Source organism: Penicillium verhagenii (genome assembly GCF_028828195.1).
Source record: "Penicillium verhagenii strain IBT 33310 chromosome Unknown utg000006l_segment0_segment0, whole genome shotgun sequence".
Taxonomy (NCBI): Eukaryota; Fungi; Ascomycota; class Eurotiomycetes; order Eurotiales; family Aspergillaceae; genus Penicillium; species Penicillium verhagenii.
In genome coordinates, this window is record NW_026643170.1 from 1,973,655 (window position 1) to 1,998,206 (window position 24,552).

The following is a 24,552-nucleotide window of genomic DNA, read 5'->3' on the forward strand; positions in this document are numbered from 1 at the left end:
TTGGTTCTGGTAATATGACAGTCATGTTCTTTCTAAATATCCCTCATTTTGATGCCCCCTTGGTGGTGTATCGTCTATTCTCGCAAGCCCTTTTGGTCTTCTCAAAAATCCACTTCAGGTGTTCTGGTCTGTTTACCCGTCTGATCGGACGGTGTTCAAAATTCTATTTTCGCTCAAGATATTTATACAAAAAGTGATGGTCGTACAAAAGATGCCCCACGGAGCAGACAGTAAGAGGGGAAGAGAAACAGCATATCATGCGATATGCACATTTAGCTTGACATCTGCTGTTGCTTCTCCTTCTCTCGCTTCTGCTGCTGCCGGATCATCTTCCGGATATCTCTCAGATCTGGCGGACGTTCAATATTCAGCTCTACCCTCAGCTCATCAACGTCCTTCTCCAATACCTCTTCCCAGTATACATTAATCAGTTCCTTGCTCTGAAGTCCATTTCGTACCGCCCACGGTAAATGCAGTGACAGGAACCGCTCTTTCTCGGCAGGCTTCATTCTCACAAATGCAAAGAGACTTAAGCCGGTCATTGGCAGAAGAGTGTTCAGGAACTCCAGTGCCTTCAGCGCCAGCTCGCCCTCCACGAAGATCGGGAGTCCCGTCACCGCATGGTAGAAGTCATGGCACTCCCGGTACCGCTGCATGACGTAGGCGCACTCTTCATCATCTATGTATTGAACTTGATCCCGAGTATCTGGCGAAACACCTTCGCGGTCAAGCCATTTGGCGTATTCTCGGCCAACGGAGTTCTCGGGGAGGGTGCGGAGGTAGGGAAGTTTGAGAGTTTCGGAGGTAATGCGGGGACGGTCGCGTAGGATGCGACGGCCTGTAGGGTCAGAAAGCATGGCATTTCTGAGGCGGTAGATGAAGTATGGGGTGGCAGTTGCTTCGCCGAGGGCTGCAATGAGATCTAAAAGCCATATGTTAGTTATTATGGTTGCTTTGTAGTATAGTACAGGAATTCAACGTAATGGAAATGGAAAGGAAATACTCCTGCACAAAAAAAGTCATATTTACATACCTGCTCTGCGAGGATTAATCAGAGACCCAATTGCTGAGCCCAGAGCTAGGGCACCGCGCTCAATCGTTGTCAATGGAACATGGCCCGGATAGTTTGGCGGTGGGCGGTTGAGAACCGAGAAAGGGCGCAAGGCGCATTTGACAAGCTTGGGACCTGGAGTAGCCAGATTTCGAAGCTCAGAAGCTCCACGCTTCCCAAGGACCGACATGGTGAGTCTTGGGGCAAGTTAGTACCAGGTTCAAGGATGTCAATTCAAGATGGATCGTACGACAATCGGGAAGATGGCGCACTAGGTTATTATCGGCTGCCGTACGTGGCCGATAAGCGGGTTATCGATAAAAACATTGCTCCACAGCCCTCATTGGATCTCATTTGATCTGCACGGCACTCATCAGCTTCGACACATTTCATTGAGTACTAGTATTGATCGATTTTATATGGTCATTTTGCTCCAACAAACACAATTGCGAATACTCTACCATACATGATATCCATTCATATCCATTGAGCTTTTGGTTTGTTCCACACAATTCCATTGGTTATTATATGATCTGACAAATTTATAGAATTTCTTTGCAAGGACTCGAGCATTTGAGGTTAACGGGTTTAAAATGGATCCCGAATACCTGCCCGGTGCCAATCATGAAGCTTTCACTGAATGGGCCTTGTTCCATGGTGTAGTAACCGATGCAGTTACCCCGGCGCGTTTTCCTGGACGCGGTTTAGGAATGATGGCGACGCGCAAAATCAAGGTAAGATGCAGCAACCTTGAAATGCGCTCTAGCAGTGTATACTAAATGCCGATAAACTTTTTTTTATAGAAAGGTGAGGCTGTGGTTCAAGTTCCTACCGATGTAATCTTCACAGTGGAGCAAGTTCCTGAGCCATTCAGGTCCCAATTCCCCGAAGGCACAGCCGTGCAAACAATCATGGCCGCGTTCTTGACACATGGCAGCGAAGAAGAGCTTGAAAAGTACCAGCTCTGGTTCAATGCTTGGCCCACACGTCAAGACTTCGAGGATAGTCTGCCCTTGCTCTGGCCGAGGGAACTAGGCGGTCTCACATGGCCAGATACTGACGAGACCGTTGATTCTTCTCCCATCCCAAATGTGCTTCCCCCTTGCATCGCCGGTCAATGGAACACCATTGATAAGGGGGCGCGGGCCAAGAAATACGAAACAGAGCACCAGGATCTGGAGCCGCAACAAGAAATACGGTTACGCAAAGCGTGGGCGGATGTCACTTCTGCCCTTCCAGAGACTGACTGGCGCAAATTTTCTTATCATTGGCTTATTCTCAATACGAGAAGTTTCTACTGGGTTGGGCCTGATCAGGAGCCGCCGGAGAACCGCAATGATGCGATGGCCTTGCTGCCATTTGCAGATTATTTCAACCATTCAGATATTGAGGTATGTGACTTTTGCAGACGGCTACATGGCTTCTTTAATCTGACCCATTTAATTACCATGCAGTGCGATGTGAAGTTTGATGAAAATGAATATACTCTTCGGGCTACGGAGGATTATGAGAAGGGCGATGAAGTTTACATGAGTTATGGAAGTCATCCAAATGACTTCCTCTTGGCCGAATGTGAGATTTCTTTTCGTATGATGAAGTGTCCACCAAGCTGATAAATTTTCCTCTTTTACTACAGATGGCTTTTTCCTTGAGAAGAGCGATTCAGATTGCATCTACCTTGACGACATTGTCTTCCGTGATATTAATAGTCCCGACAAGCAGGAGGATCTATGGCTGAACCAGTATTACGGGTTTGTTCCCCAATCAATTTTGTTTTGGCATCTAGATACCCGTTCGCTAATATTTGGCAGTGAATATCAAGTCACAGCAGACGGGGTTTGTTACCGTACTGAAGTTGCATCGTGTCTAATGTACATGAAAGAGGAGGACTGGAGGAACCATGTGCTCGAGGGTTCGACTGAGGGTGTGGATGCCAAGAAGAGTGAAACTATCATCAAGGGTTGGCTGCACACATATGCCAAAGAGGCAGATGCAACAATGAGCGCAATCAAGGTAGCCCTTGAGTCCAATGCTGTAGTTCAGGCACACCGCCCCAAGGCAGAGACGCTATTGCGCCGGTGGAGACAGATCAAGCATATCTGTGAGCGCGCTTCGACGGTCTCGAATTAAGACTGCCCAATATTTGAAAGCACCCGATGTATATAGAAGCCTCCGGGTGGGTAGTGTTTTTTTGCAAGAATAATGCTGATGAGGTAGAAAAAGAAATTTCAAATGATTTGATCATTCAGCTTTCTGCGTGGTGGTAATCTGATCGGCAGAATCCTTGACTGAGGGGAAACCGGTAACGTCAAATGGGATAGAAGCACTGCCTCTACGTTCAGTGATGATTGTCTTGGATTTTACCAAAAGCCTCATCATGTAGTTCAAAGTGCACTTGATGCCCAATTCCTCTCCTCGACGCACGATCCAGCCATTCATAAAATCGATTTCAGTTTCAGTTCCTGCTCTCACATCTTGAAGCATCGAGCTGGTATTTTGCGAGGTACTGGAGGCGACATTCACTGCGAATTTGCGCAGTCGTTCGGGGGAGAACCTCTCTTCGACCCCGGGAACACCCTGAAGCTCAGGAAGAGCATAGATTACGGTCGAGATTTCGAAAAGAAGCAGTCGCATGATTCGGGTAAAATCATAGATGTACAGCAACTCGCCGTTTGTGCAATCATTAAGCGCAGTCAGAGGATTGATCAGACAATTTACTGCCAGCTTCTCAAGTTGATATTGGAGTAGCGCGGCGGGCGTCTCAGCTGTAGCAACCAAAGATGGAGTTAAAGTCAAGAGGCGCAAGATGTATTTTGTGGTCGATGCCCAATGGGTATCTTCCTCAGCCAGAATCGGTGGTGTTTTTTCTGTGATTACTGGCGCAAAAACCATTGTGCCAACACCACGATGGGCAATGTGAAATGTTTCAAGCCTGGTCAGACCGTGACTGATAACTCCCTGAACATAGTTTGGACGATCTTCTGGATCCGGAAATAATTGGTTGAGCTGATCAACAACTCCCATACCGTTTTGCACAAGGACGATAGATGAGTCCTTTGTCAAACGATGCCTGACAGCTTTGATGGCTGTTCTCGCGATACTGGCCTTGGAAGCAACAATTAAGCACTCGATGTGCTCGTTGTTTACGTCCGTTGATATGTCTTCAGGTTGGTCTAGGAGATTTTCGGGGTGTTTTTCTTTTTCTTTTCCTTCACCCGCCAATACTTCATGCCATATGCCGTCAGATAAAACCTCAGCATCGAACCCAGATTTCACGTCATCCAATCCATTGTATTGAATGGAAATGCTCTTTTTTCTGCGGCAGAAGGCATGGTAAACCCCCCAATTGTGTAAAAGTAATGTTATTGGCGGTGGAGATTGCTTGGAGGCCAGTGAATGTGCAATGAAACAGCCTACATTTCCGAGGCCGAGGATATGTACTCTTCCAGACAGCGGATCTTTTGTGCTCTCCTGAGGCGCCGCCTCCACATCTTGCATCCATGTCGATGCGTATCGGAATATCGGTTTCTCACTTAAATGCGAGCGAGATTGATGACATATCTCCAAAAGCCCACTCCGCCATAGCGGGCGGCGGGCGAGTAAGTGAAACACTTTGAAAGTGTGCCGGGGGAGGTTCCCCGAGTAGGTGTCGGAGGTTCGAGGATAGGTAGTTGGCAGGTAACGTCGACGCCAAGTGGTAACAAATTGATCAGATCGGAATGGGCAGTCGCATTGTAGTCAACACAATAAGATCGAAGGCGCTCAAAAAAAGCTTGATTGCGTACCTCGGCGAGGAAATCTGTCGCGCGCTTGAAATGCAGAAAAGTAATGCGCGAGCGATCCAAGCCGCAAAGCTCCACCGCCCGCAACCACCGCCTCAGTTGCACCGGCCTTAATTTTTCTTGTTGCAAACTCCACTTCTACCACATACACCCACCCACGCCATGGATACAGCAAGTTTAGAGCCGCTGCTGGAGCAGCTGGATGACCATGTTGACGACTTGGAGGAAATTTTGCAACCAATCCTGGGCCAATCCTTGTCCAAGACCTCCAAAAATTTGCCTGTGATGGACAAGGCTAAACTTCACGTCATGGTCACCTATACCCTGGAGTCTCTAATTTTCTGTATGTTTTGTTCAAAAACCTCCCCGTTATTAAATATACTAACTTCGTTTAGCCTATTTGCGTATGCACGGTGTCAACGCCATTCAACATCCTGTTTTCCGGGAACTCACCCGAGTGAAACAATACTTCGAGAAGATCAAGGCCCTGGAAACCGAACCCGAGCAACGAAAAATGACACTCGATAAGGGAGCAGCAAACCGATTTGTCAAACACGGGCTTGTGAGTTACACTTCTGCGGGGCATATGGACTTGCGGCTAATTACATCTAGGCGGGCAATGAGAAATATGACCTGGAGAGGGCGGAAAGAGAGGCAAAAGAGAGGGCACGCGCTTCTTTGAAGGCTGCTATGATTGCCAAGAAGATGGCTGCAGAGGCTCAAAGCTCCCCAGCCCAAAACGAGGGTGTCTCTAGCGCTGCACCATCCACTGCACAGTCAACCGCTGATTCCGACCTCGATTCTGATGAAGAGACGAATACCGACGCTCAACCAAGTGGATCCGACAAAGAGAAGAAAATTCAAAAGAAGAAGGAGCAGAAGATCAATGCTAAAAGCAAGAAGTCACGAAAGCTCAACAAAGCCGAGCGCAACGACGAGAATCAGGCACGACGAGAGAAGAAGAAGGCGACCCGCAAGAAGGCCAAGAACTCAGCTTGAAATGAAGATAGTTGACATTGCCTCTGCAAGGCCCGTTGACCTTGGACCTCCGTTCAGCGATACTAATGTCTATATCGATGAGCCACATTGGGGGTCTTGAGGTTTGCAACCACTGCATGAGCCTTCTGTTTTCATCCCGCTTTCGTTCTCAAAATTTGTACATCATTATTGAATTAGATACCCAACAAGCCCATTGATCCACGACCGCTTTGTTCCGTACTTGACGATGGGGCTGCTCCCAAACGACAGTGTAAACAAGCCCTGGCTAAAAAACCTTACCAGCAAGGCAGTCAAGAAAGCTCCTTGTAAGCGCCCGAGCATGATAGAATATTTGTATAGTCCCGTGCCATCCTATGTTACTTTTATTTTTAGCTCGCAAAGCCATGCGCCTCAATATCAACCTGTGATTTGCAGTGGAAATCCCGTTAATGCCCGCAATGTCCGGACCCACGTGATGGATTTGCAGCTTATGTAACACTTACCAGCCAATCACAACCCAGGGAATTTCCATCGGAGTTTGCCTGTTCGCCGACTGACTCAGCTTCTAGCTTCTTCCAGTCTCCACTTAGAATCCTTATATCTACTCTTCTCTCTTGCCAACTACCGAATCTCTCAGTAAATCACCCGTGACCACTCACACACACATCACAATGCCTCGCCAACAACAACGTCGTGCCACCCCCGCGCGTAGCGCTCCTTCTCGCCCTACCGCTGCCCCTGCCCGCCCGGCTCCCCAGCAGCAGGCGCCTCACTCCACCGCTGCCGCTCCCCAGCAGCACGCTCCTCCCCCCGTTGCTGCTCCCCAGCAGAGCGCCGGCCCCGGTCTCTTCGGCCAGATGGCCTCCACCGCTGCGTAAGTGCATTCTCACAAACCGACCCCGTTGTCGCGATGCGTTTTTTTCTTTTCCGGGTCCAACCAACCTCGGGTAAAGCCCGGGCTGCATAAACTCTTTTTTTCTCGGAACCACCGAAAAATAACGCCGCTAACATACTTGTTTTGTGGATTATAGTGGTGTCGCAGTCGGTTCCTCCATCGGTCACGCTATCGGTGGCTTCTTCGGCGGTGGCTCCAGCGCCCCTGCTGAGGCCCAGCAGGCCCCCGCTCCTGCCCAGTCCCAGGGTATGGACAGCGGTCTCTGGCAGAGCAGCGCTACCAACCAGTCTTGGGAGAACCCTGCCTGTGAGGCTAACGTTCGTGACTTCCGCAACTGCATGGATGAGAACAACGGCAACATCGGCATTTGCGGTTGGTACATGGACCAGCTGGTACGTTTTTATCCTGATTGTTTCCGTTCCAACTTTGAATACGCTGCTAACAACCTTATAGAAGGCTTGCCAGGCTGCTGCTAAGCCTTACTAGGCGTTTCCTGTTGGGAATGAGTAGTCGGTCTTTTTAATGCGCCTTTTATCATCCGAATTCATTTACTGGATGTAATCATTCTGCATCGCGACTCTGGAATCGCGCTTTTGTATTCTATACCATCTCTCCTCGAGTTTATACCAATTAAAGACTTGATATCTTGGCTTTGAGCCGATGACAGATATGTCCACTCGTGCTCGTTCAAGAGACAAATATTTCAAATTATTTCCCACCGATTATCTCCTCTTACACAGACTTCTACGTAATGGGCGGATTGCAGTTCAACAGCATTCATTCTTGGGAAGTGAAGAGTCTGGGTTATGAACTGTATTGTTGTTGCCCAGTGTGTACAATTTGACAGAATCCATTTCTTATCATAATGACCGATAGACGTAATCGTATGCAAAACATGAACGCCCATGAAATCATAAACGCTTGCTCAATTGTATGTAGCAGACCCTGGAGAAAGATCAATTGTCTTTCCTATCCTGATCCCGTGGCTCAAAATTCAACTTTCAAAACAGTTAGTCATCGGAATATCCAAGGCGATCAAAATAACATACTTGGTTTCCATTGTAAAACTGGCTATCCTTCCTATCATTCTGTTGGTCCCTGAGTGTTCGAATGATCGGTCCCGTATTGCGTGGTCGCTGATTGTTCTCCGAGGGCGCTGAAGTAGATGCAGGCGATGATCCACTCCCACTTTCACTCGGTGCAGCCTGTCCATATCCAATGAATGAGCCTACGAGACCCGTGGCTGTGCTTGCAACAGATGAAACAACATTGTATACAGCTGATATGCCTCGAACAGGTAGGCTTGATCCGGTAGCTGAGTATGCATCTGTGTATGATGAAACAGGAACCATGACCAGGTTAGCGGTTGATCCTAGCCCCAAGTCCTGGAGTGTCTGAGATTCTTCAGAGACGGAGAGTGTTCGGCTAGGAAGAGGAGTCAAGATATGCTTGAGATTGTAGGGGCGTTGTTCAGTGCCCATTTGTTCATCCAACCAGGGGCGCACATTGCTGTCAATTGTATGCGTGGGTAAGAAGCTGGATCGGACAGAGCTTCCATCGAACAATCGCACTTGTAGTCGGTATTGACTGGGGGGTCCACGGGGTACCGGTGGTTGTGGCTTGGGTTCTTCGTGAGGGGGAGTAGCTTTCTTGCCGGGACTAGTCTGCTTGGGCTTTAGGGGTGTCTTTCCTGTCTTTTCCTGTTTGGAAATTGGCTTCTTTTGCTCTTCTTTCGGCGGCGGAGACTTCGCCGGGACTGGCTTCTTTGGCGGCGCATTACTCATTGTACTCTTATTCGCACTGCTGCTCTCTTTGGGTTTTGGTTGAGCCGAGGAGGTAGCCGCACGGGCAGCCTGTGGTGTTGGGTATGATGGGTATCGTGCAGGTGTGATATTTGGGGCGGGCGCAACAGCGGGAGGGCTCGAGGCCACGACGTCACTGCTCTCGCCAGTGGTATTGCCACTCTGCGGTTGTTGAACAGACTCTGAAGCCATCTGTCCTTTCACAGCAACTGTGAGCCGGCTTTGGAAGACGTCCTTCGCGATTTCAGGCACAAGATACTCCTTTAGTGTGCCATTGCTACCATCCCAACCAATCAGCAAAGCCCATATAATCTCACAAGCCAATGAATTTGACATACTTAATGACGACAACGGTCGGGAATTTCGCGATGGGGCATAGCGAGGTCAGGAAGCCAGCTTCCTGGGATCCGGCGGTAATACGTAATAGAACTGCTCCGGTGTCAAGTGTTTGCGCAATCTAGAACAACGATTAGCGAGATAGCCCTGAGTAAATGAACTGTGTAGGGTAATAAGCCATACCTCATCGCCAGCAAAATACTCTTCTTCCCATGTCGAGCTCGTCTCAGTGTCATCTGAATACGCACTGCGATTAGGTGGCTGGTTCTCTTGCATGCGGGGAATAACTGACCTCGGACAAAGCAAACAACGGCCTTGGTTTCTCTCAGAGCGAGAGCAATACCATCTTGCAGACTGCCTTCATAAAAGCCAGTCATCATTGCATACCGATATGAAGCAAAATAATTGGCGTGTTTATGCAACAAGTATTAAGCAGCGAACCAAAACAGGTATCAGAGCTGTGGAGATGCGGAGCAACAAGCAAGCAACGGAAGCCGCGGCGTGACCGCCTAGAATCTCCGAACCAAAATCCGCTTAGACTTTCGTTCCCTCCGATCGACGATCGACGTTTACCTCACTTGGTCCAATTGAGCAGCCTCGCCTTTGCTGCTGTTCAAAGATGCGGCCTATTTTCTCAATCTTGCGTAAAAGCGCTCCAACAGCATGGACTCTGCCTACCCGTGTGGCCCGAAACACCAACGCGATATCGAAATTGGACTCGATCTGCACTACATGTCACCTACAGCAACGGCGTCAGTTCACGAAAACTCGGGAACTGACTGAGGGGGCCTTTGATGTTGACAATCCTGCAAAACTTGTGCGGGTCAATCAGAAACATGGACCTGGACTCATCATTCTTGGTATGTTGCGTTCTAGCATCTGCTTCTTACAATGAGAAGTTATTGAACATGTCTGACAAGTATTGCGTGCACAGCTTTGATTCCGATTATTGCTTTCGGCCTTGGAACGTGGCAGGTTAAGCGATTGGACGAGAAAACCAAGATTGTTGCCAAATTTGAGGATCGCCTGGTCAGGCCTCCTCTGCCGCTCCCGCCGCGCATCGATCCAGAGGCCGTTGCCGAATTCGATTACCGTCGCGTCTACGCTACAGGTCATTTCAGACATGACAAGGAGATGCTTATTGGTCCTCGCATGTGGGAGGGAGAGGACGGATTCATGGTTGTGACTCCCCTCGAGCGTGATGACGGTCAAAGCACAGTTCTCGTGAATCGTGGCTGGATTTCTAGAAAGATGGCTGATCAGAAGGATCGGCCTGACAGTTTGCCAGAAGGCGAGATTACGGTGGAAGGGTTGCTCCGAGAGCCATGGAAGAAGAATATGTTTACACCGGATAACAAGCCTGAGGAAGGGAAATTCTACTTCCCAGACATCGAGCAAATGGCTGAAGTGAGCGGGAGCCAGCCCGTCTGGATTGAGAGCACTATGGGTATGATATCCTAACCGAGTACTGTTGATGTGTGCCAGAAACTGACTCATTCGCAGTGCCTGATCTCATCGAGTCGTATGACCGCCTGGCCAAGGGTATGCCCATTGGCCGCGCTGCTGAAGTCAATTTGAGAAACAACCACGCACAGTACATCTTCACATGGTAAGTATACATATGCTGTTCCTTCAAGCCTTTGAAGTCCTCGAATGTGTCGCTCATGTTTCCCAGGTATGGCCTGTCTTTGGCAACATCCATTATGATGTGGATGCTTATCCGGAAGAAGCCTAACGAGGCCTTGCGCCGAGTTCGCCAGAATAAGAACTGGTAATTGGCTTGGCTACGGGTACCTTATCCTCGGCGCATTTTCCATCGGTGTTTGGAGTTCTGTTTGATAGATTTAAGTATCGGGGCGACTTTTTCACGGGGGCATAGCGAGCCTCATATCCTGCTGAAGCTCCTTGGGTAAATGCTTTTGCGCCAAGGAGAACATGGTTGTCGAGCTGTTGATCTGGCGTTGCCTTCTCATGAGCATTGCGACATCGCTCTCGTCGATTGTCTTTCGTCCCGCATGTTTAGAGTACCCTGCTAGGTCTGTACTCGCTTGTTCAAAGAACCACGAAGACGCCTGCTCGATGGCAGCCATTGCAGCTTTGTTGAGTCTTGCTTTTGACCCCCCCTTTGAGTGCGCAAAACGTGTGGCTAGCTTTTTGACTACACCGGTGGGCAAGTTTGGAACAGGAATTCCGTGTCGAGAAAGCTTCTTCTCCTTGCTCGGCACAGTCATGGCCTCATCTCGCAAACCACCGCCAATCATGCCCGGGCTCTGGCTTCTGGAAGCAGGGTGTACAACATCGAAGCCGTCAAAGCCCATAAAATCACCCCCAGCATCATCATCGGAAGAAACTGAGCGGGCGGTGGGTTGGAAATCCGGTGCAGACAACTCAAATCCTTCCATGTCGCCTAGATTATCGTCCTCTGGATCATCAATTGGAGCCGGGGGCGGTGATGGGAAGTCGAGATCAAAATGAAATCGGCCGAGATCCTCTGTCTCTCCACTATTTGTGATATTAGCCTCTTCTGTACCATATAATATACCACTGTCCCATAAAAACTTACCCTCTGTCAAAATCGCCTCCACTAACCATCCTATCGTCTTGGACGTCGTAGTCACCCACGATACCCGTCTCGTCTCCATCATCAGAGTCACTCTCCAATTGAATACCGCCAAAATTTTCACTAGGTCGTCCAGGCATAATGGAAAGTCGATCCCGAATGGCAAGATCTCGAGGATATTCGACTGACCGATATGTGATATCGTCATCATCAAATGCCAAAGACATCCGAGGTGGTGGCGTTTCAGAGCCTGCTTCCTCGCTCTCATCCTCGCTCTCTTGTATAGGCAAAGAAAGTCGGGGCGGATCAATCCTCGGCTCATTGTCCAGCTCTTCAATTTCATCCTTGGGCTCCTCAATGGGCTCAGGTATTTCTTGTGGCGATGATTGGATTGGGTGGGAGATCGGCGCAAGCGTTCTACCCAGATTTTTTAGGATGTCAAACGTCGTCTCTCGTTGAACCTTCCCACTTCGTCGCCGGTCACGACCAGGAGTATTAGTAGCGCGCTGTTGTCTTGCGCGAAGCCCATAAGGTGTCGCTGGAGCTCCTGTGGCCCGCGCTCGGGGGGTATATCGAGAACCAGATCGTTGGGCGGATGGAGTAGCTGCAGTGACGAGACGACTTGGAGTGAGTGGGTACCTTGTATGGCTCGGAAGCCGTTGAAGCTGTAGAATAGAGTCAACAAGTGGTTCTCAAGCTGCTTCTGTAGTATCATCGCTTACCCCTGTTAGTTTTGTGTCTCCAGACGGGGTATGAGTTCCAACGCCCGAATTGCGCAGTGACCGACGGCCACGCGGGTTCGGGGTCGACATTTCCGAAGTTAAGATCCGGAATGAAGTTGAAACATGAAACCAGAAAGCTCCAATTACCGAAGCAGAATGTTGGCAATGGCAATAGGTTATCAGGAAGTGGAACGGATAAGATCTGAAGTGTTTGAGGCGCGTCGGCCATAACAATGCGGGCCCGCGCTTGATTGGTTGCCCACATTCCTTATCGATAAGAGCCTGCTGACTTAGCTGCGGATTTTCGAGCGGACTTTTTTTGCGACACTCGAACTTGATAGTACTACGATTGTCAATTATCGCGCCGTCTCAATTATTAAGAGATTGCAATATTGAATCAAGATGACCGATTCCGCCCCGCCAAAAGGGCTTTCCGCCAAGCTCGACAAGAAGCGCAAGAGACAAGCGGACGACTCTAAGCAGGACAACCCCGACACAGAAGCGCCTGCTGCAGCTCCGGCTGCCTCGGCAGATGGTCCGACCAAGAAGAAGCGCAAGGCAAAGAAGAAGAAGCCCCAAGAGGATGTGAATGCAGGAGATCGCAAGAACGGCATCGACGAGTCTATTGGACGAATGGACGGCAGACTGCTAGCCGATTACTTTGCCCAGAGAGCCCAGAAGCTGGATAAGGAATTGTCTGCTGTCGAATTGACTGATCTTTATGTTGCCGGTATGTATTTGAGATTCGATTGATGTTGTACGATAGGAAATACTGACGGATGGCAGACTCCACATTCCTCGATACGAGTGCCTACACCGAGACAAGAAGCCTGGAGAAGCTCCCCGAGTTTCTTAAGACATTTAGCCCCAAGGGCTCGGACTTGTCAAAGTCATCGGAGAAGAAGGGTACCCCTCATACACTTGTGATTACTGGTGCTGCCCTCAGAGCAGCGGACATCGTCAGGTATGATAGCCACAAAGTTTACTTTGGACCCATTGACGGCCCATGCTAACTATTCGGTGTGCAGGGCTCTTCGTCCTTTCCAAACTAAGGAATCCATTGTCGGCAAGCTGTTCGCAAAGCACATCAAGCTGGATGAAGCGAAGCAGTTCCTCCAACGCGCACAGTACGATCTCCCTCGATATAGGCGTATGCCTTATTGCATCTGACGTTTCATATTTGGCTGACAATTCTTTAGGATGGGTATTGGTATCGGAACACCAACCCGAGTGTCTGACTTGCTCGAATCCGGTAAGTTTCCAGCAATCACCAACCGTTTCAGAGCTGTTGCTAATTAATTGATGTGTAGGCGATTTGAAACTGAATGAGCTGCAACGCATTGTCATTGACGGATCGCACATTGACCAGAAGCAGCGCGGTATCTTTGACATGAAGGACACGCATTTCCCCCTGCTGAAGCTACTTACTCGACCCGAACTGCGTGAGCGGTATACGGCTAAGAAGAACAAGACGCAGATCTTGATCTTCTGATTCCGATATCTTTTTGTTCTATGTATTTTCATCTGGCGGGCGCTTAAAAGTGTAGATCAATATTCAATTTATATCATGGATGCAGAGCTCATAGCTCTTATTAACATTGAAGGCATACATATTCCAAATAAGCCATGTAATCGTGCAAATCCCAAAGTTTTATAGTTAAGTTAGTTAACCTAAAGCAGATTACCTAATTCGGCGTTATCAACTCACCGCTCATTTGATCGGCGGCAGAAATGATTTTCTCTTCCGTCTCCGCCCAATTTTTTCGCGCTGCGACTTTGATCTGTTCTTACTTTTTCGTCAATTACTATATTCACACTCCAAATACATACAAAATGGGTGACAAACGCAAGGCTACCGACAATGTCGAGGAGGCGACCGACCTGGTGAAGCAGGCGAAGCAGGAAAAGAAGGAGCGCAAGGAAAAGAAGCGCAAGCTCGCCGCTGAGGCTGAGACTGAGACTGAGTCTACTGATAAGATGGATGTTGACGAGAAGGAGGAGAAGAAGGAGAAGAAGGAAAAGAAGGAGAAGAAGGACAAGAAGGAAAAGTCCGAGAAGAAGGAAAAGAAGGAGAAGTCCGAGAAGAAGGAAAAGAAGGACAAGAAGGAGAAGAAGGACAAGAAGGAGAAGGTTGAGGAGACTGAGAAGGTCGAGGAGAAGGTCGAGGAACAGGCCGAAGAGAAGGCCGAGAAGAAGGAAAAGAAGGATAAGAAGGACAAGAAGGAGAAGAAGGACAAGAAGGAAAAGACCACCGACGAGACCACTGCTACTGCTGAAGAGCAGGCGCAGCCCGAGCAGACTGAACAGACCGAGCAAACCGAGGAAGCTTCCAAGGACAAGAACTCTCGATTCATCTGCTTCGTCGGTCAGTACTCCAAGTCCAACCACTCGACAAGAAATTGCAACTAATCATATCCACAATATACAGGCAATCTTCCCTTCTCCGCAAACACCGAGTCCGTCACAAAGCACTTCGAAAAGAACCCTCCCGCCAGCGTGCGTGTCGCCACCAACAAGGACGACGCCAAGAAGCGCAGCCGTGGCTTTGCTTTCATCGAGTTCGACAACTACGACCGCATGAAGACCTGTCTCGCTCTATACCACCACTCCACCTTCGACGACGGAAAGTACCCGCCTCGTCGCATCAACGTCGAATTGACGTAAGTTCCCAATCAATTCTCCTCGCGCACATAGTTTGAACTTTGCGCGCGTTTTTCCAATACCGAATTGCGCTGCTAGCTAGCTAGCTAGCTTGTCCCCGATGATCAATCAGTTCGCTAACATGGGTTTTGTGATATAGTGCTGGCGGCGGTGGTGCCAAGTCCGATCACCGCAAGGCGAAGATCCAGGCTAAGAACGAGAAGCTGAACGATGAGCGCCAGCGCAAGGCCCTGGAGGCCAAGAAGGTCCAGAATAAGCATGACCATGACAAGCGCTCTGCGCCCAAGGGCCCTACCGGTGCCAATGCTGTTGCTGGCGGTGATGATGATGATAAGTTTGCCGGTGTGCACCCTAGTCGTCGGGGTCAGTTGTGGTAGATGGGTTTGCTTGCATACCTGCTCGAGCTACAGGCCTGCTATCGAGCTACGTTTGGGTAGCTGGTCTTTTTGCATTGTTGATTTGTTTCCCTTCCGAGTCCCTTTCTCTTTTGTTGTACATCTTGGGACAAGGTATAAAAAGCCTTGCTATGTTTCTTTCATGTTTCCATAGACGATACCAATTTCAGTCTTCTGTGCATATAGTGGAATGTAATGAACGATTCCCTCCAATGTTTTATTCAAATGTTTGCTTCGGGTGCTTTACGTCCACGGGTAGCATTGATAGGTATGTATTTACAAACATTGCGCATGGATCAGGCCTCGAATCAAAGAGCTGCTCAAAATAGGTACCTATTCTATAGATCTGAACATCTGAACTAGTATGATATCACCAAGAAAACGAACGTGCCCAAGTGGTTGCCCCCAAAAGAAAAAGAAAGGTAAATGAACACAACAAAGAACAAGAAAAAAGAGTCAATGGATTCATCAAAAAAGGAGACCTTCACGAACGAAAAAGCCTCGTGCTACCCGGACGCCGTATTAACTATATATTACTCATTATAGCATACGAGAGAAAAGAGTGAGACGGCCATGCACAACAAGAAAAGAAAAAAACCTGAAGTTTACAAGATCTGGCATTTGTTTTTACGCCCCGATTTCGTAAGAGGGCGCGGGTTGAGAACAGCACTGCATGAATGCGACCATTAGTATCTGCGGAATTCTAGAGAGAAAGCCGAGCTAGCTCCACTTACCGGATGGCTTCGTCAAACACGCTCTTCAGGTTGCGCTGCGTCAGCGCAGAGCACTCCAGGTACTTATGTGCGCGGATCTCCTTGGCCACGGTCAAGGCCTGCTCGTATGAGACGGGCTCCATTTTGCGGGCTCGGAGGGCGTCGGCGGTTGAGCGGTCGTCTCTCAGATCGAGCTTGGTGCCTACGAGGATGATGGGGACGCTGGGGGCATGGTGGTCGATCTCGGGGTACCACTGGAAGATTGGGAGGGGTTTGTTAGTTGTTTTGTCGTCGTTGGAAAGTTGGGGGGTGCAGTGCGACAGGCGTATCATGGCTCATATTCGTACCTTGGCTTTCACGTTGTCAAAGGACGGAGGGCTGACGATGGAGAAACAGATCAAGAAGACGTCGGTTTGGGGGTACGATAGAGGTCTGAGACGGTCGTAATCTTCTTGTCCGGCGGTATCCCACAGTCCCAAGCTGATCGGCCGGCCATCAACCATCACGCTGGCGGTGTAGTTGTCGAAGCTGCATTGTATCAGTAACTCTGTTGCTTGGTGGCTGGTTGAGGGGCGATTTTGGAATTTTGGAATAATTCTTGGGGGGGGGGAAAGACGTACACGGTCGGGATGTACTCGCCGGGGAAGGCATTCGTTGTGTAGGAGATCAGAAGACATGTCTGTAGGCCGAAAGAGGGATTCTGTCAATGTTTCCATCGCGACTGGAGCTGGAGAGTGCTGGAGAGATTGGAGGGATTACTGACTTTACCGACGGCACCGTCACCAGTCACCACGCACTGAAGAAGCAATTAGTGATCTGACGGTCTGATCCCCCGTGCAGGCGGGAAGATGCGAGATCCATTCGGATGGGATCTAACCTTCAGCGATTGAGTAGCCGGGCCCGTCGCCATGGTGAAAGTATGTACACGGAAAAGGAGAGCGATAAGGGCGCGGTAGAGAGCGAGATAGCCCGAATAGGTGCGGGATCGGTGGTTGGGGATTTCTAAGGGTGAAGCTTCAGGGGATGAGCCGGTGTTGAAGCTAGGGGAAAGAGGGGGAGAAAAGGGTGGAGACCACGACTGAGTCGCAAAGGAATGAGGGGCGGACAGTGAGCTTTTTCTCTCTTCTCTCTCTTACCTAGATTTGATAGATCAGATCAAAAAAAAAAGGTGGAGATTTGTAATGTAATCAACGATGAAAAGAGAAAAAAGAAAGAAAAGAGATTTCTGTAATGTCAAGAGGAGATTCAGCTAAGCCTAAAGTTGCCGATGTAGAACAAAAAGATCGTTCAAAACAGAGTCAGTTCCACGTCTCCACCTTTAAATATTTCAGTCCTTTTTATATATCAATGCTTTCTGTTTCTGTTTCTGTTTCTGTTTCTGTTTCTCTTCTCTTCTCTTCTCTTTTTTTTGCTTCGTGTTTCGTCTTGACTTGGAATCTTTCTTCTATTCTCTGATAAATTGACAATCCAATGGCCCTTTCGTATTGCTCTAAAAGGAGGGCCCAAAACATCTGGTATTGGCTGCTTCCCGCCATCATGCACCAATCGCATAAGCTTGAGATCACGGGCAAAATCCCGGCGCCTCGAAAACGACGCTAAAGTTACTAAAACGGACAGGGAAGTTCGCTATTTATATCCAATGGAACATTCTCTCTATCGTCTCTCTTACAGCCGTGACACTCCCCGCACGCCACTCAAGTGAGTTCCCGCTCGCAACTCCCACGGCTTTTCGGACAAACCTGGGATCTTGGAGGCAAACTCTTTGAAATAGGGTGCCTTGACATGAGCCTGAACGGCTGCTTGGTTCTTATATCTAGAAATGGGGGGGTAGGGGGTTCAGTCATTCCGTCTCGTGATTTTATCCAAGTGCGGGAGTTGCGAGGGGGTGGAAGAGGGGGGAAGAGAAGGCAGAAACAGGAGGGAAATAGAACATAGTAAGTATATGGTATGGTAGCATCTCTCACCTTTCAATAATCACGATTTCATTCTTCTCCTGGACGGCGAAGGCATAGTAGAGCAGGGTATCGGGCTCGTGCTCTTGCACCTTCTTGATCACTTCGGTGACGAGGGCGGCAAGCTGCGACGCATGAGATTTTGATTCAAGTATGTATAGAGCTAATGTCTGGGATCTTTCAAGATTTGAAGGAATATAGAATAGGGATCCTTGTCTTCGTTTTGTTGGGATTTTATTTCAAGAGTTCACTCACCTCTTTGAAGTTCTCAGGCTTCGGGTGAAGCACTGCAGCAACGTTGAGCTCTTCGGACATGATGGACCTCGGGATAACTAGGAGAGAGGGTTAGAGAGCCAGCCAGCCAGAAAACAAATTCAGAATGGTTTCCTTTAGGAGAACAAACCTGAGTTAGGGTAGGGAAAATATGTATTGACAAGAAGAAAGATTATTAGGGAATTTCAAGGTTGGGTAATCAGGAAGAGGTTAGTTATTTAAGTAGAAAGTTGACTCTTGAATCTTGACCTCGGGCCGTGGCATGTGGGTCTGCACACAGGTTGAGGCTAATGTCCGATCTTCTCCAGATCATCTATATTTCGTGGGGCGACATTGTTGATCTATTCCTACCAAGCATTAGTATACAGAATTTTCTCCATTTTCAATATAAGCAGAACTCGGGGATTTATCATACCAAATTTGCTTGTTGAAAATCAAAAACCAATAAAAACGGCGCTGTTATTCGCACATGCAGTAGGTTGGTAGGAGATTGACGCCGAAAATCCAAGGCCACCACTAACCTTGGAACGTGACCACCCATTGCCCTATACAGTAAGTATATCGGAGAATCATTGCATGTGGAGATACTCAATGTCAAGGTAATATGAAGTAGCTTAATATACTGGATTTATTCTATTTTGCCAAATGTACTTAATTGAACGTGCATGATCTCTGCAGGCAGTCAAGGTAAGTGCTCATTTAAAATGCCTCGAGAACATAAGTTACATTCATGGTTTTTCCTAATCATCAAGAGCCTCTCTGTTTCTACAGATTAAAGGCCAAGCATACTACTAGTACTGCTAGTCACTTGAGCTCTTGGACTTTTTTTTTGCCTTGACAGGGCGCATCGTGACGCTAAACCGAAAAGGGCAATTGAATGCTCACAAGCCATTTGCAGAGGCAGTAAAGCCTCGACTCTTGTTTATTCACTTAGTTCTGTTATTTTGTCACTAGAATGCATTAAAATGGTTAGAGTGTATACAAAGGACATGGAAATTGCTTAGCTATAGAGTGGAATAGAAGGGACACTAATATAACAGCTTCAATGAATCTAAACGGATATACGGTATACGCGAATATCATCCAAGTGGACTACGTAGGGTGTTTCAGGTTTCCAGTTTCAAGGTTCAAAGGTATCTGTGCTACAAAGAAACCAACCAATCAGAACCATCCCCCTGAATGTTTCTCTTACTTTTCTAATGAAGGTTGAACTGGATTGTGGATTCAATTGTGGCTGAGCTGTACCTGGGACTAAACTAAGAAGAGAGGGAAATGGGCGGGTTTTTGGCTTTTCTTTGGGTTCTCGCAGGCGGCAGCATTCCCTGGAGGCTGTGGCTCCCTGTGGTCTGACCTCATTGATCGCCAACCCGCACTCCCCACTGCCAAGCCCACTCCGGTGTCATCGATAATAATAGCTGCATTGCATTCTCTCCTTTTTAATACCTTCACACCATCCATGTTCCTTCTGGGACTCCATTAATCCCCCCAGAATCATGTCCGACTCGGCTCTCCCCGAATCGACCCCGACCGCTTTGCCCATCCTGGGCGATGCGCCCCCGAGCAGCGCCGGTCGCTCGTCTGGCTATGGCCACGAAGCCCCCACTGAGCAGCCACCTGCCGTCATATCCGATGAGCTCAAGGCAAGACTTGACAAAATTATTTACTCAGAGGTGAGTGATACTCGGGAGCCTATCCTGCTCCAAAAACCCCTTCCCCAAATCTCCGCACCCAGAATCCCTTGCTAATCCGGTGTCGCATGTACAGATCGGTATCGCTACCCTCCTCACTCGGTTGAAGCAGAGTGTAGCCTCCGCCAAAGTTCGTAACGCAACCAACTCTCTAGCGACGTGATTACCCGACCCGAAGATTGAACACATACTAATCGATTTGGACAGGACTTCTCTACCTTCTTGAAGAAACGGGGGGCATTGGAGGATGAACATGCTCAGGGGTTAAGGAAGCTGTCCAAGGCCGTGAGCGATGCTGCACTCCGCACTGATAACCGTCAAGGAACATACAGCTCCAGCTATAAGGAGATTCAACGACTCCACGAGCGCATGGCCGAATGTGGTTTACAGTTCTCCGTCTCCCTCCACAAAATGTCCGATGATTTGTCAGAGCTATCCTCCAACATTGAACGCGGCCGCAAGCAATGGAAACAGACAGGACAAGCAGCGGAGAAGCGAGTCTTCGATGCGGAACAACAAGCGGATAAGGCAAAGACCAAGTACGATTCATTTGCGGAACAGTATGATCGTGTCCGCACGGGCGATAAGACAGGTGGCAAATTTGGTTTGAAGGGCCACAAGTCCGCAGCGCAGCACGAGGAGGATCTTTTGCGAAAGGTCCAGCATGCTGATGCCGATTATGCGGCCAAGGTGCAGGCAGCGCAATCAGCTCGTCAGGAATTGGTCGCTACTCATCGACCTCAGGCAGTAGATAATCTTCAGCAGTTGATTGCGGAGTGCGACGCAGGCTTGACCCTGCAGCAGCAGAAGTTTGGTATGTTGCATATATCTTTTATCTTTTTTTTTTCCTTTCTCGATACTGGCATACTTCATTTGGACATTCGCTAATCAATCCATAGCTTCATTCAACGAAAAGCTCTTGCTCGGCCAAGGTCTTTGCGTGAGCCCTATGAAGACCGAAACGAATGGATCGATTGCGCCTAAGAGTTTGGCGGAAGTCATTCGCCAGGTTGACAACCAAAAAGATTTACACGACTTTATTTTGAGCCACGAAGGACATGGCGGTGCCGTTAGTGGTCCAGAGGTCCAATATCAGCGTCACCCTGTATGTGATATCCTAACACTTAGCTGCTTGTTCAACCCGTGCTAATGATCACATAGACCCTTGGTGGCGGACCAGCTGTAGCTGTAGCCCCGCAGACTGGCCTTCAAGCCAAACGCCAGTCCTCTATTCCTGCGGCTTTCTCACAGCAAAGCATCTCCTCTCCTAGTCCTCAATTGGGGAGTACCGACCGATTCCAGCAGCCACCTTACCCAACACAAGGGGAATCTCCTGCGCCTCCACCGGCTCAGCCACCTTACCCAACGGGCCCACCGTCTCATGAAACCGCTCCAGTGATCGCTGCTCCGATGGGCACTCCGCCAATCATGCATCCAGTGTCAATGGAAAAGAACAACCTGCCTCCCTTGAAGCCGGTATTCGGGTTATCTCTAAACGACCTTTATGCTCGAGACGGGACCGCAGTTCCATTCCTTGTGTATCAGTGTTTCCAGGCAATTGAACTTTTTGGTCTGGATCTGGAGGGTATCTACCGACTATCCGGCAGTGCCAATCACATTAACCATATGAAAGCTCTATTCGATAATGGTAAGAGACTTCCGGTCCAACGACCAGCCCATATATGGCCCAAGCTTACAATTTCATAGACTCGTCACAAATCGACCTTACAATTCCAGAGAATTTCTACCACGATGTCAACAGTGTCGCCGGGCTTGTGAAACAGTTCTTCCGCGATCTTCCTGAACCTCTGTTCACATCTCAATATTACACCCAATTTGTTGAGGCTGCCCGTAAGTCATAATATGCCAAGCCTTTAGCCCCCATGATGGTAGCTGACTCTTCTAAATTTAGGCGTCGATGAAGATACCCAGCGTCGGGATCAACTACATGCTCTCATCAACAATCTGCCTGATGCTCACTACGCTACCCTCCGTGCGGTCATTTTGGTAAGCCAAATACAGATAGCTAATCATTCTGATATCATGCTAACGATCATCCTTTCAGCATCTAAACAAGGTTCAAGAACACTCTTCACAGAACCGCATGAACGCCGGCAACATTGCCATCTGCTTTGGGTAAGTTATCATGAAACCGTCATATTCCGAATCGAATCATTAGACTAACACCAACCACACAGACCAACCTTGATGGGTGCCAACTCCGGTGGCAACATTGCCGATGCTGGCTGGCAAGTCCGCGTCATTGAGACAATCCTCAACAACACCTTCCAGATCTTCGACGACGATTAGATTACTCGTTCTTGATGGATAATAATGGTTCTCATTTTTGGGTGTTTTTTTCTTCTGGACAGACAAATTCTCCTAATGCCTGATTCCTTACTGCACTCCATTACGTCTGGGCTTTGTTCTGTCTTGAATAGCATGGTTCTTATACCCACTCTGGAGCTATCTATGTCTATGCTGTTTCAAATCAACACTACACTGCACTAATGCTTTGGCTGTCTCTTTCTTTTTTGTACATATACATCATTAGTTTTGGATGCGGGCTTCTCATGCAAAAGACAATATATCGTTATGCCTCTGCACGTCCAACTTCAGCATCGTCAATAAGCATATTTCAGTAGAATGTAGTTGCATCTACGCTGAAGACGAAGCCTAGACAGAAGTATAGACATCTGCCCTGAGCCGGGGATTGATGAAGCGCTCTCTTTTACCCTGTGTCGACGATGATGTCTTTTGAAGCCAATGGAAGCTACTTGAAACAACACACACTGATGGTCATTCAGTGCTTTACCTGGTTTGCACCCGTTGACAGAGGAGTACCCCGTCCTTCCCGATTGGGTTTAGTCCTCACTGTCACTGTCACTGTCGCTCTCACTCTCACTCTCACTCTCACTTCCCCAGACTATAAAACCCTTGTCCCTCCCCCTCCTTCTTCGCTTGTTTTCTTCCTTCTCTCTCTCCCGAGGCCGTCGCGCCTGTTTCACGACAACCCCACTGACCTACTCACCTCACAGGTCTGTAGGCACAGCTCGTAGTCTTAGCTAGCCTGCCCCCTCTCCACACTCAACCAATAAGAGATGATGATATGCCGTCACTGGCCTGATCTTATTTTGCTTTTTGTTCCGCTTGTCCCTTGTTCCGCTTGTCCCTTGTTCCGCTTGTCCCTTGTTCCGCTTGTCCCTTGTTCCGCTTGTCCCTTGTTCCTCGTCCCTCGTCCCTGGCCATCTCGGCTTGGTCTCTTTTTTTTTTTTTTTCTTTCTTTTTTGGCAGCGATGATGACTTCGCCTTTTTCTTTTTGTTTTTGTCACAGGCCTTTCTGAGCTGCAGATGCAAAAAAAGAATCCAGCCCCTTCCCTTACACTTTGTTTCTGTCATTCGAGTCTTCTGCTCCCCGTCGTGGACTTGCAGAACGCGTCTCGTTTTGTTCAGTTCCTTCCTTTTGCCCTTCTCATTATGTTTTACCTGCCCACCCGTAGATCTCGCACGTATGTTACGATTCCCTGAAGATCAACCGCTGTCCATTGGTTTCATGCCGGATTACCTCCCTCTCCATCGTTCTCTCTTCCTCATTTTCGTTTTCTCCCTCCCCAAGTACTAACTCTGCTTCTCTTCAGCTTGTATCTATTTCCTACCTATGTGTCTTTCCACCTAACCCTCCCCGTTATCAGCATGAATACGCAACGTATCTTAAATTCCGCACCTCCATGGCTACACTTTTCCAACATTTGAAGGCTCACAAAGTACATACGAAGTAAAGGACTAGATTTTCTCTTGTGCTTGGTGTGTAAACATGTACATTTACGGCGTGAAGAGAGTCGAAATCTCGAAAGTATATATAGAAGAATGCAAGGAATGGAAGAAGGACGGGTGTCCTCGATCGTGTTGGAAGTAATTAAGTTGCACACAAGGAGCTACTACACTAGTAGGTCCCCGAGGCTGTCAGAGCATCGAGGTCTGTTAGTATATGTAGTAGGTATGCTACTTCAAATTTTGAGGGGAGGGAGGACATCAGGGAGATCGAGAGTTTGAAAAAAAGAAAAGAAAAAAAAAAGATATGCCGGCGGAGGGAGTCGAACACCTCTCCTTCCCTCCCCTAGAAGGTTTCAATTTCTAGGAGTTACCAATATGGTAGCTGGTATGGGTCACCTGGAGGGATGTGCAACCACTACACCACGCCGGCTTGTTATTGTGAATAGTTCCCCGCACGTGACCGATAACCTCCACGCTAGTCCCAAAGACGTAATATAGGCGGCTCTACCCGCCACCTTAAGGTGTAAATGACAGAAATCCCTGAAAGTTAATAAGTACAGTTATAAAAAGAAATTTCACAATCACTTACCTACTACATACATAGTAGGTACCTCTATGAATTCAAATGTCGAAATGAACAACACCTTTAGGGTATGGCAAATAGCTCCAATACTACAGTAACTAATACCTACCAGGATAGAGCATAACATTTGAACCATAGAATTAGTCCCGACCTAGGTATATGCACAAAAAAGAAAGCTGCATAATTTATATATACCAGCACTTAGAGAAACTATGTAAACAGAATCATAGGTATCAGAGTACATATTTATGTGAAGAATATATGAAAGGGGATTGTGGGGAAATCCTGGATTCATAAAAACCCCATATAATAGAAAGAATAAAGAGAAAAGCAGGACAAGAGTACCAAAAAGGCCAAAGAGAAAATAGGCATTGAATTAGAAAACAA

General features: G+C 48.2%; 13 protein-coding genes across 13 annotated transcripts; 7 read left to right on the forward strand and 6 right to left on the reverse strand.

Annotated features, from left to right (window-relative positions):
- Nucleotides 1-272: 272 nt before the first annotated feature.
- Nucleotides 273-1,241, reverse strand: coq4 (ubiquinone biosynthesis protein COQ4; the record flags this gene model as incomplete). Its single annotated transcript, XM_057165540.1, has 2 exons — nt 273-922; nt 1,034-1,241. The coding sequence occupies 2 exons, from the start codon at nt 1,239-1,241 to the stop codon at nt 273-275; spliced, it is 858 nt and encodes a 285-aa protein (XP_057021139.1).
- Nucleotides 1,242-1,644: 403 nt separating this feature from the next.
- On the forward strand, nt 1,645-3,181 carry N7466_006144 (uncharacterized protein; the record flags this gene model as incomplete). The annotated part of the gene is made up of 5 exons (XM_057165541.1): nt 1,645-1,785; nt 1,855-2,442; nt 2,506-2,623; nt 2,688-2,802; nt 2,863-3,181. 5 exons carry the CDS (start codon nt 1,645-1,647, stop codon nt 3,179-3,181), a joined length of 1,281 nt encoding a protein of 426 aa, XP_057021140.1.
- Nucleotides 3,182-3,292: 111 nt separating this feature from the next.
- On the reverse strand, nt 3,293-4,634 carry N7466_006145 (ketopantoate reductase family protein; the record flags this gene model as incomplete). Its single annotated transcript, XM_057165542.1, has 2 exons — nt 3,293-4,583; nt 4,609-4,634. 2 exons carry the CDS (start codon nt 4,632-4,634, stop codon nt 3,293-3,295), a joined length of 1,317 nt encoding a protein of 438 aa, XP_057021141.1.
- A 361-nt stretch (nt 4,635-4,995) lies between these two features.
- On the forward strand, nt 4,996-5,832 carry N7466_006146 (Sas10/Utp3/C1D family protein; the record flags this gene model as incomplete). Its single annotated transcript, XM_057165543.1, has 3 exons — nt 4,996-5,176; nt 5,229-5,395; nt 5,446-5,832. 3 exons carry the CDS (start codon nt 4,996-4,998, stop codon nt 5,830-5,832), a joined length of 735 nt encoding a protein of 244 aa, XP_057021142.1.
- A 650-nt stretch (nt 5,833-6,482) lies between these two features.
- Nucleotides 6,483-7,192, forward strand: N7466_006147 (coiled-coil-helix-coiled-coil-helix domain-containing protein; the record flags this gene model as incomplete). The annotated part of the gene is made up of 3 exons (XM_057165544.1): nt 6,483-6,685; nt 6,843-7,098; nt 7,160-7,192. 3 exons carry the CDS (start codon nt 6,483-6,485, stop codon nt 7,190-7,192), a joined length of 492 nt encoding a protein of 163 aa, XP_057021143.1.
- Nucleotides 7,193-7,716: 524 nt separating this feature from the next.
- On the reverse strand, nt 7,717-8,844 carry N7466_006148 (UBX domain protein; the record flags this gene model as incomplete). The annotated part of the gene is made up of 1 exon (XM_057165545.1): nt 7,717-8,844. One exon carries the CDS (start codon nt 8,842-8,844, stop codon nt 7,717-7,719), a length of 1,128 nt encoding a protein of 375 aa, XP_057021144.1.
- Nucleotides 8,845-9,463: 619 nt separating this feature from the next.
- Nucleotides 9,464-10,619, forward strand: N7466_006149 (cytochrome oxidase assembly protein SHY1; the record flags this gene model as incomplete). Its single annotated transcript, XM_057165546.1, has 4 exons — nt 9,464-9,704; nt 9,779-10,291; nt 10,348-10,453; nt 10,520-10,619. 4 exons carry the CDS (start codon nt 9,464-9,466, stop codon nt 10,617-10,619), a joined length of 960 nt encoding a protein of 319 aa, XP_057021145.1.
- Nucleotides 10,620-10,709: 90 nt separating this feature from the next.
- N7466_006150 (uncharacterized protein) lies at nt 10,710-12,216 on the reverse strand (the record flags this gene model as incomplete). Its single annotated transcript, XM_057165547.1, has 3 exons — nt 10,710-11,346; nt 11,408-12,069; nt 12,127-12,216. The coding sequence occupies 3 exons, from the start codon at nt 12,214-12,216 to the stop codon at nt 10,710-10,712; spliced, it is 1,389 nt and encodes a 462-aa protein (XP_057021146.1).
- Nucleotides 12,217-12,528: 312 nt separating this feature from the next.
- N7466_006151 (uncharacterized protein) lies at nt 12,529-13,618 on the forward strand (the record flags this gene model as incomplete). The annotated part of the gene is made up of 5 exons (XM_057165548.1): nt 12,529-12,856; nt 12,913-13,090; nt 13,155-13,253; nt 13,326-13,378; nt 13,437-13,618. The coding sequence occupies 5 exons, from the start codon at nt 12,529-12,531 to the stop codon at nt 13,616-13,618; spliced, it is 840 nt and encodes a 279-aa protein (XP_057021147.1).
- A 341-nt stretch (nt 13,619-13,959) lies between these two features.
- On the forward strand, nt 13,960-15,164 carry N7466_006152 (RNA-binding protein; the record flags this gene model as incomplete). Its single annotated transcript, XM_057165549.1, has 3 exons — nt 13,960-14,491; nt 14,555-14,786; nt 14,927-15,164. The coding sequence occupies 3 exons, from the start codon at nt 13,960-13,962 to the stop codon at nt 15,162-15,164; spliced, it is 1,002 nt and encodes a 333-aa protein (XP_057021148.1).
- A 623-nt stretch (nt 15,165-15,787) lies between these two features.
- Nucleotides 15,788-16,805, reverse strand: racA (putative Rho GTPase Rac; the record flags this gene model as incomplete). The annotated part of the gene is made up of 6 exons (XM_057165550.1): nt 15,788-15,851; nt 15,917-16,149; nt 16,243-16,423; nt 16,516-16,574; nt 16,659-16,691; nt 16,773-16,805. 6 exons carry the CDS (start codon nt 16,803-16,805, stop codon nt 15,788-15,790), a joined length of 603 nt encoding a protein of 200 aa, XP_057021149.1.
- A 755-nt stretch (nt 16,806-17,560) lies between these two features.
- On the reverse strand, nt 17,561-18,162 carry N7466_006154 (putative quinol monooxygenase; the record flags this gene model as incomplete). Its single annotated transcript, XM_057165551.1, has 3 exons — nt 17,561-17,708; nt 17,860-17,972; nt 18,103-18,162. 3 exons carry the CDS (start codon nt 18,160-18,162, stop codon nt 17,561-17,563), a joined length of 321 nt encoding a protein of 106 aa, XP_057021150.1.
- A 1,451-nt stretch (nt 18,163-19,613) lies between these two features.
- rgd1 (putative Rho GTPase activator (Rgd1)) lies at nt 19,614-22,118 on the forward strand (the record flags this gene model as incomplete). The annotated part of the gene is made up of 9 exons (XM_057165552.1): nt 19,614-19,790; nt 19,885-19,938; nt 20,016-20,622; nt 20,708-20,913; nt 20,970-21,456; nt 21,516-21,659; nt 21,721-21,815; nt 21,874-21,944; nt 22,007-22,118. 9 exons carry the CDS (start codon nt 19,614-19,616, stop codon nt 22,116-22,118), a joined length of 1,953 nt encoding a protein of 650 aa, XP_057021151.1.
- Nucleotides 22,119-24,552: the final 2,434 nt, after the last annotated feature.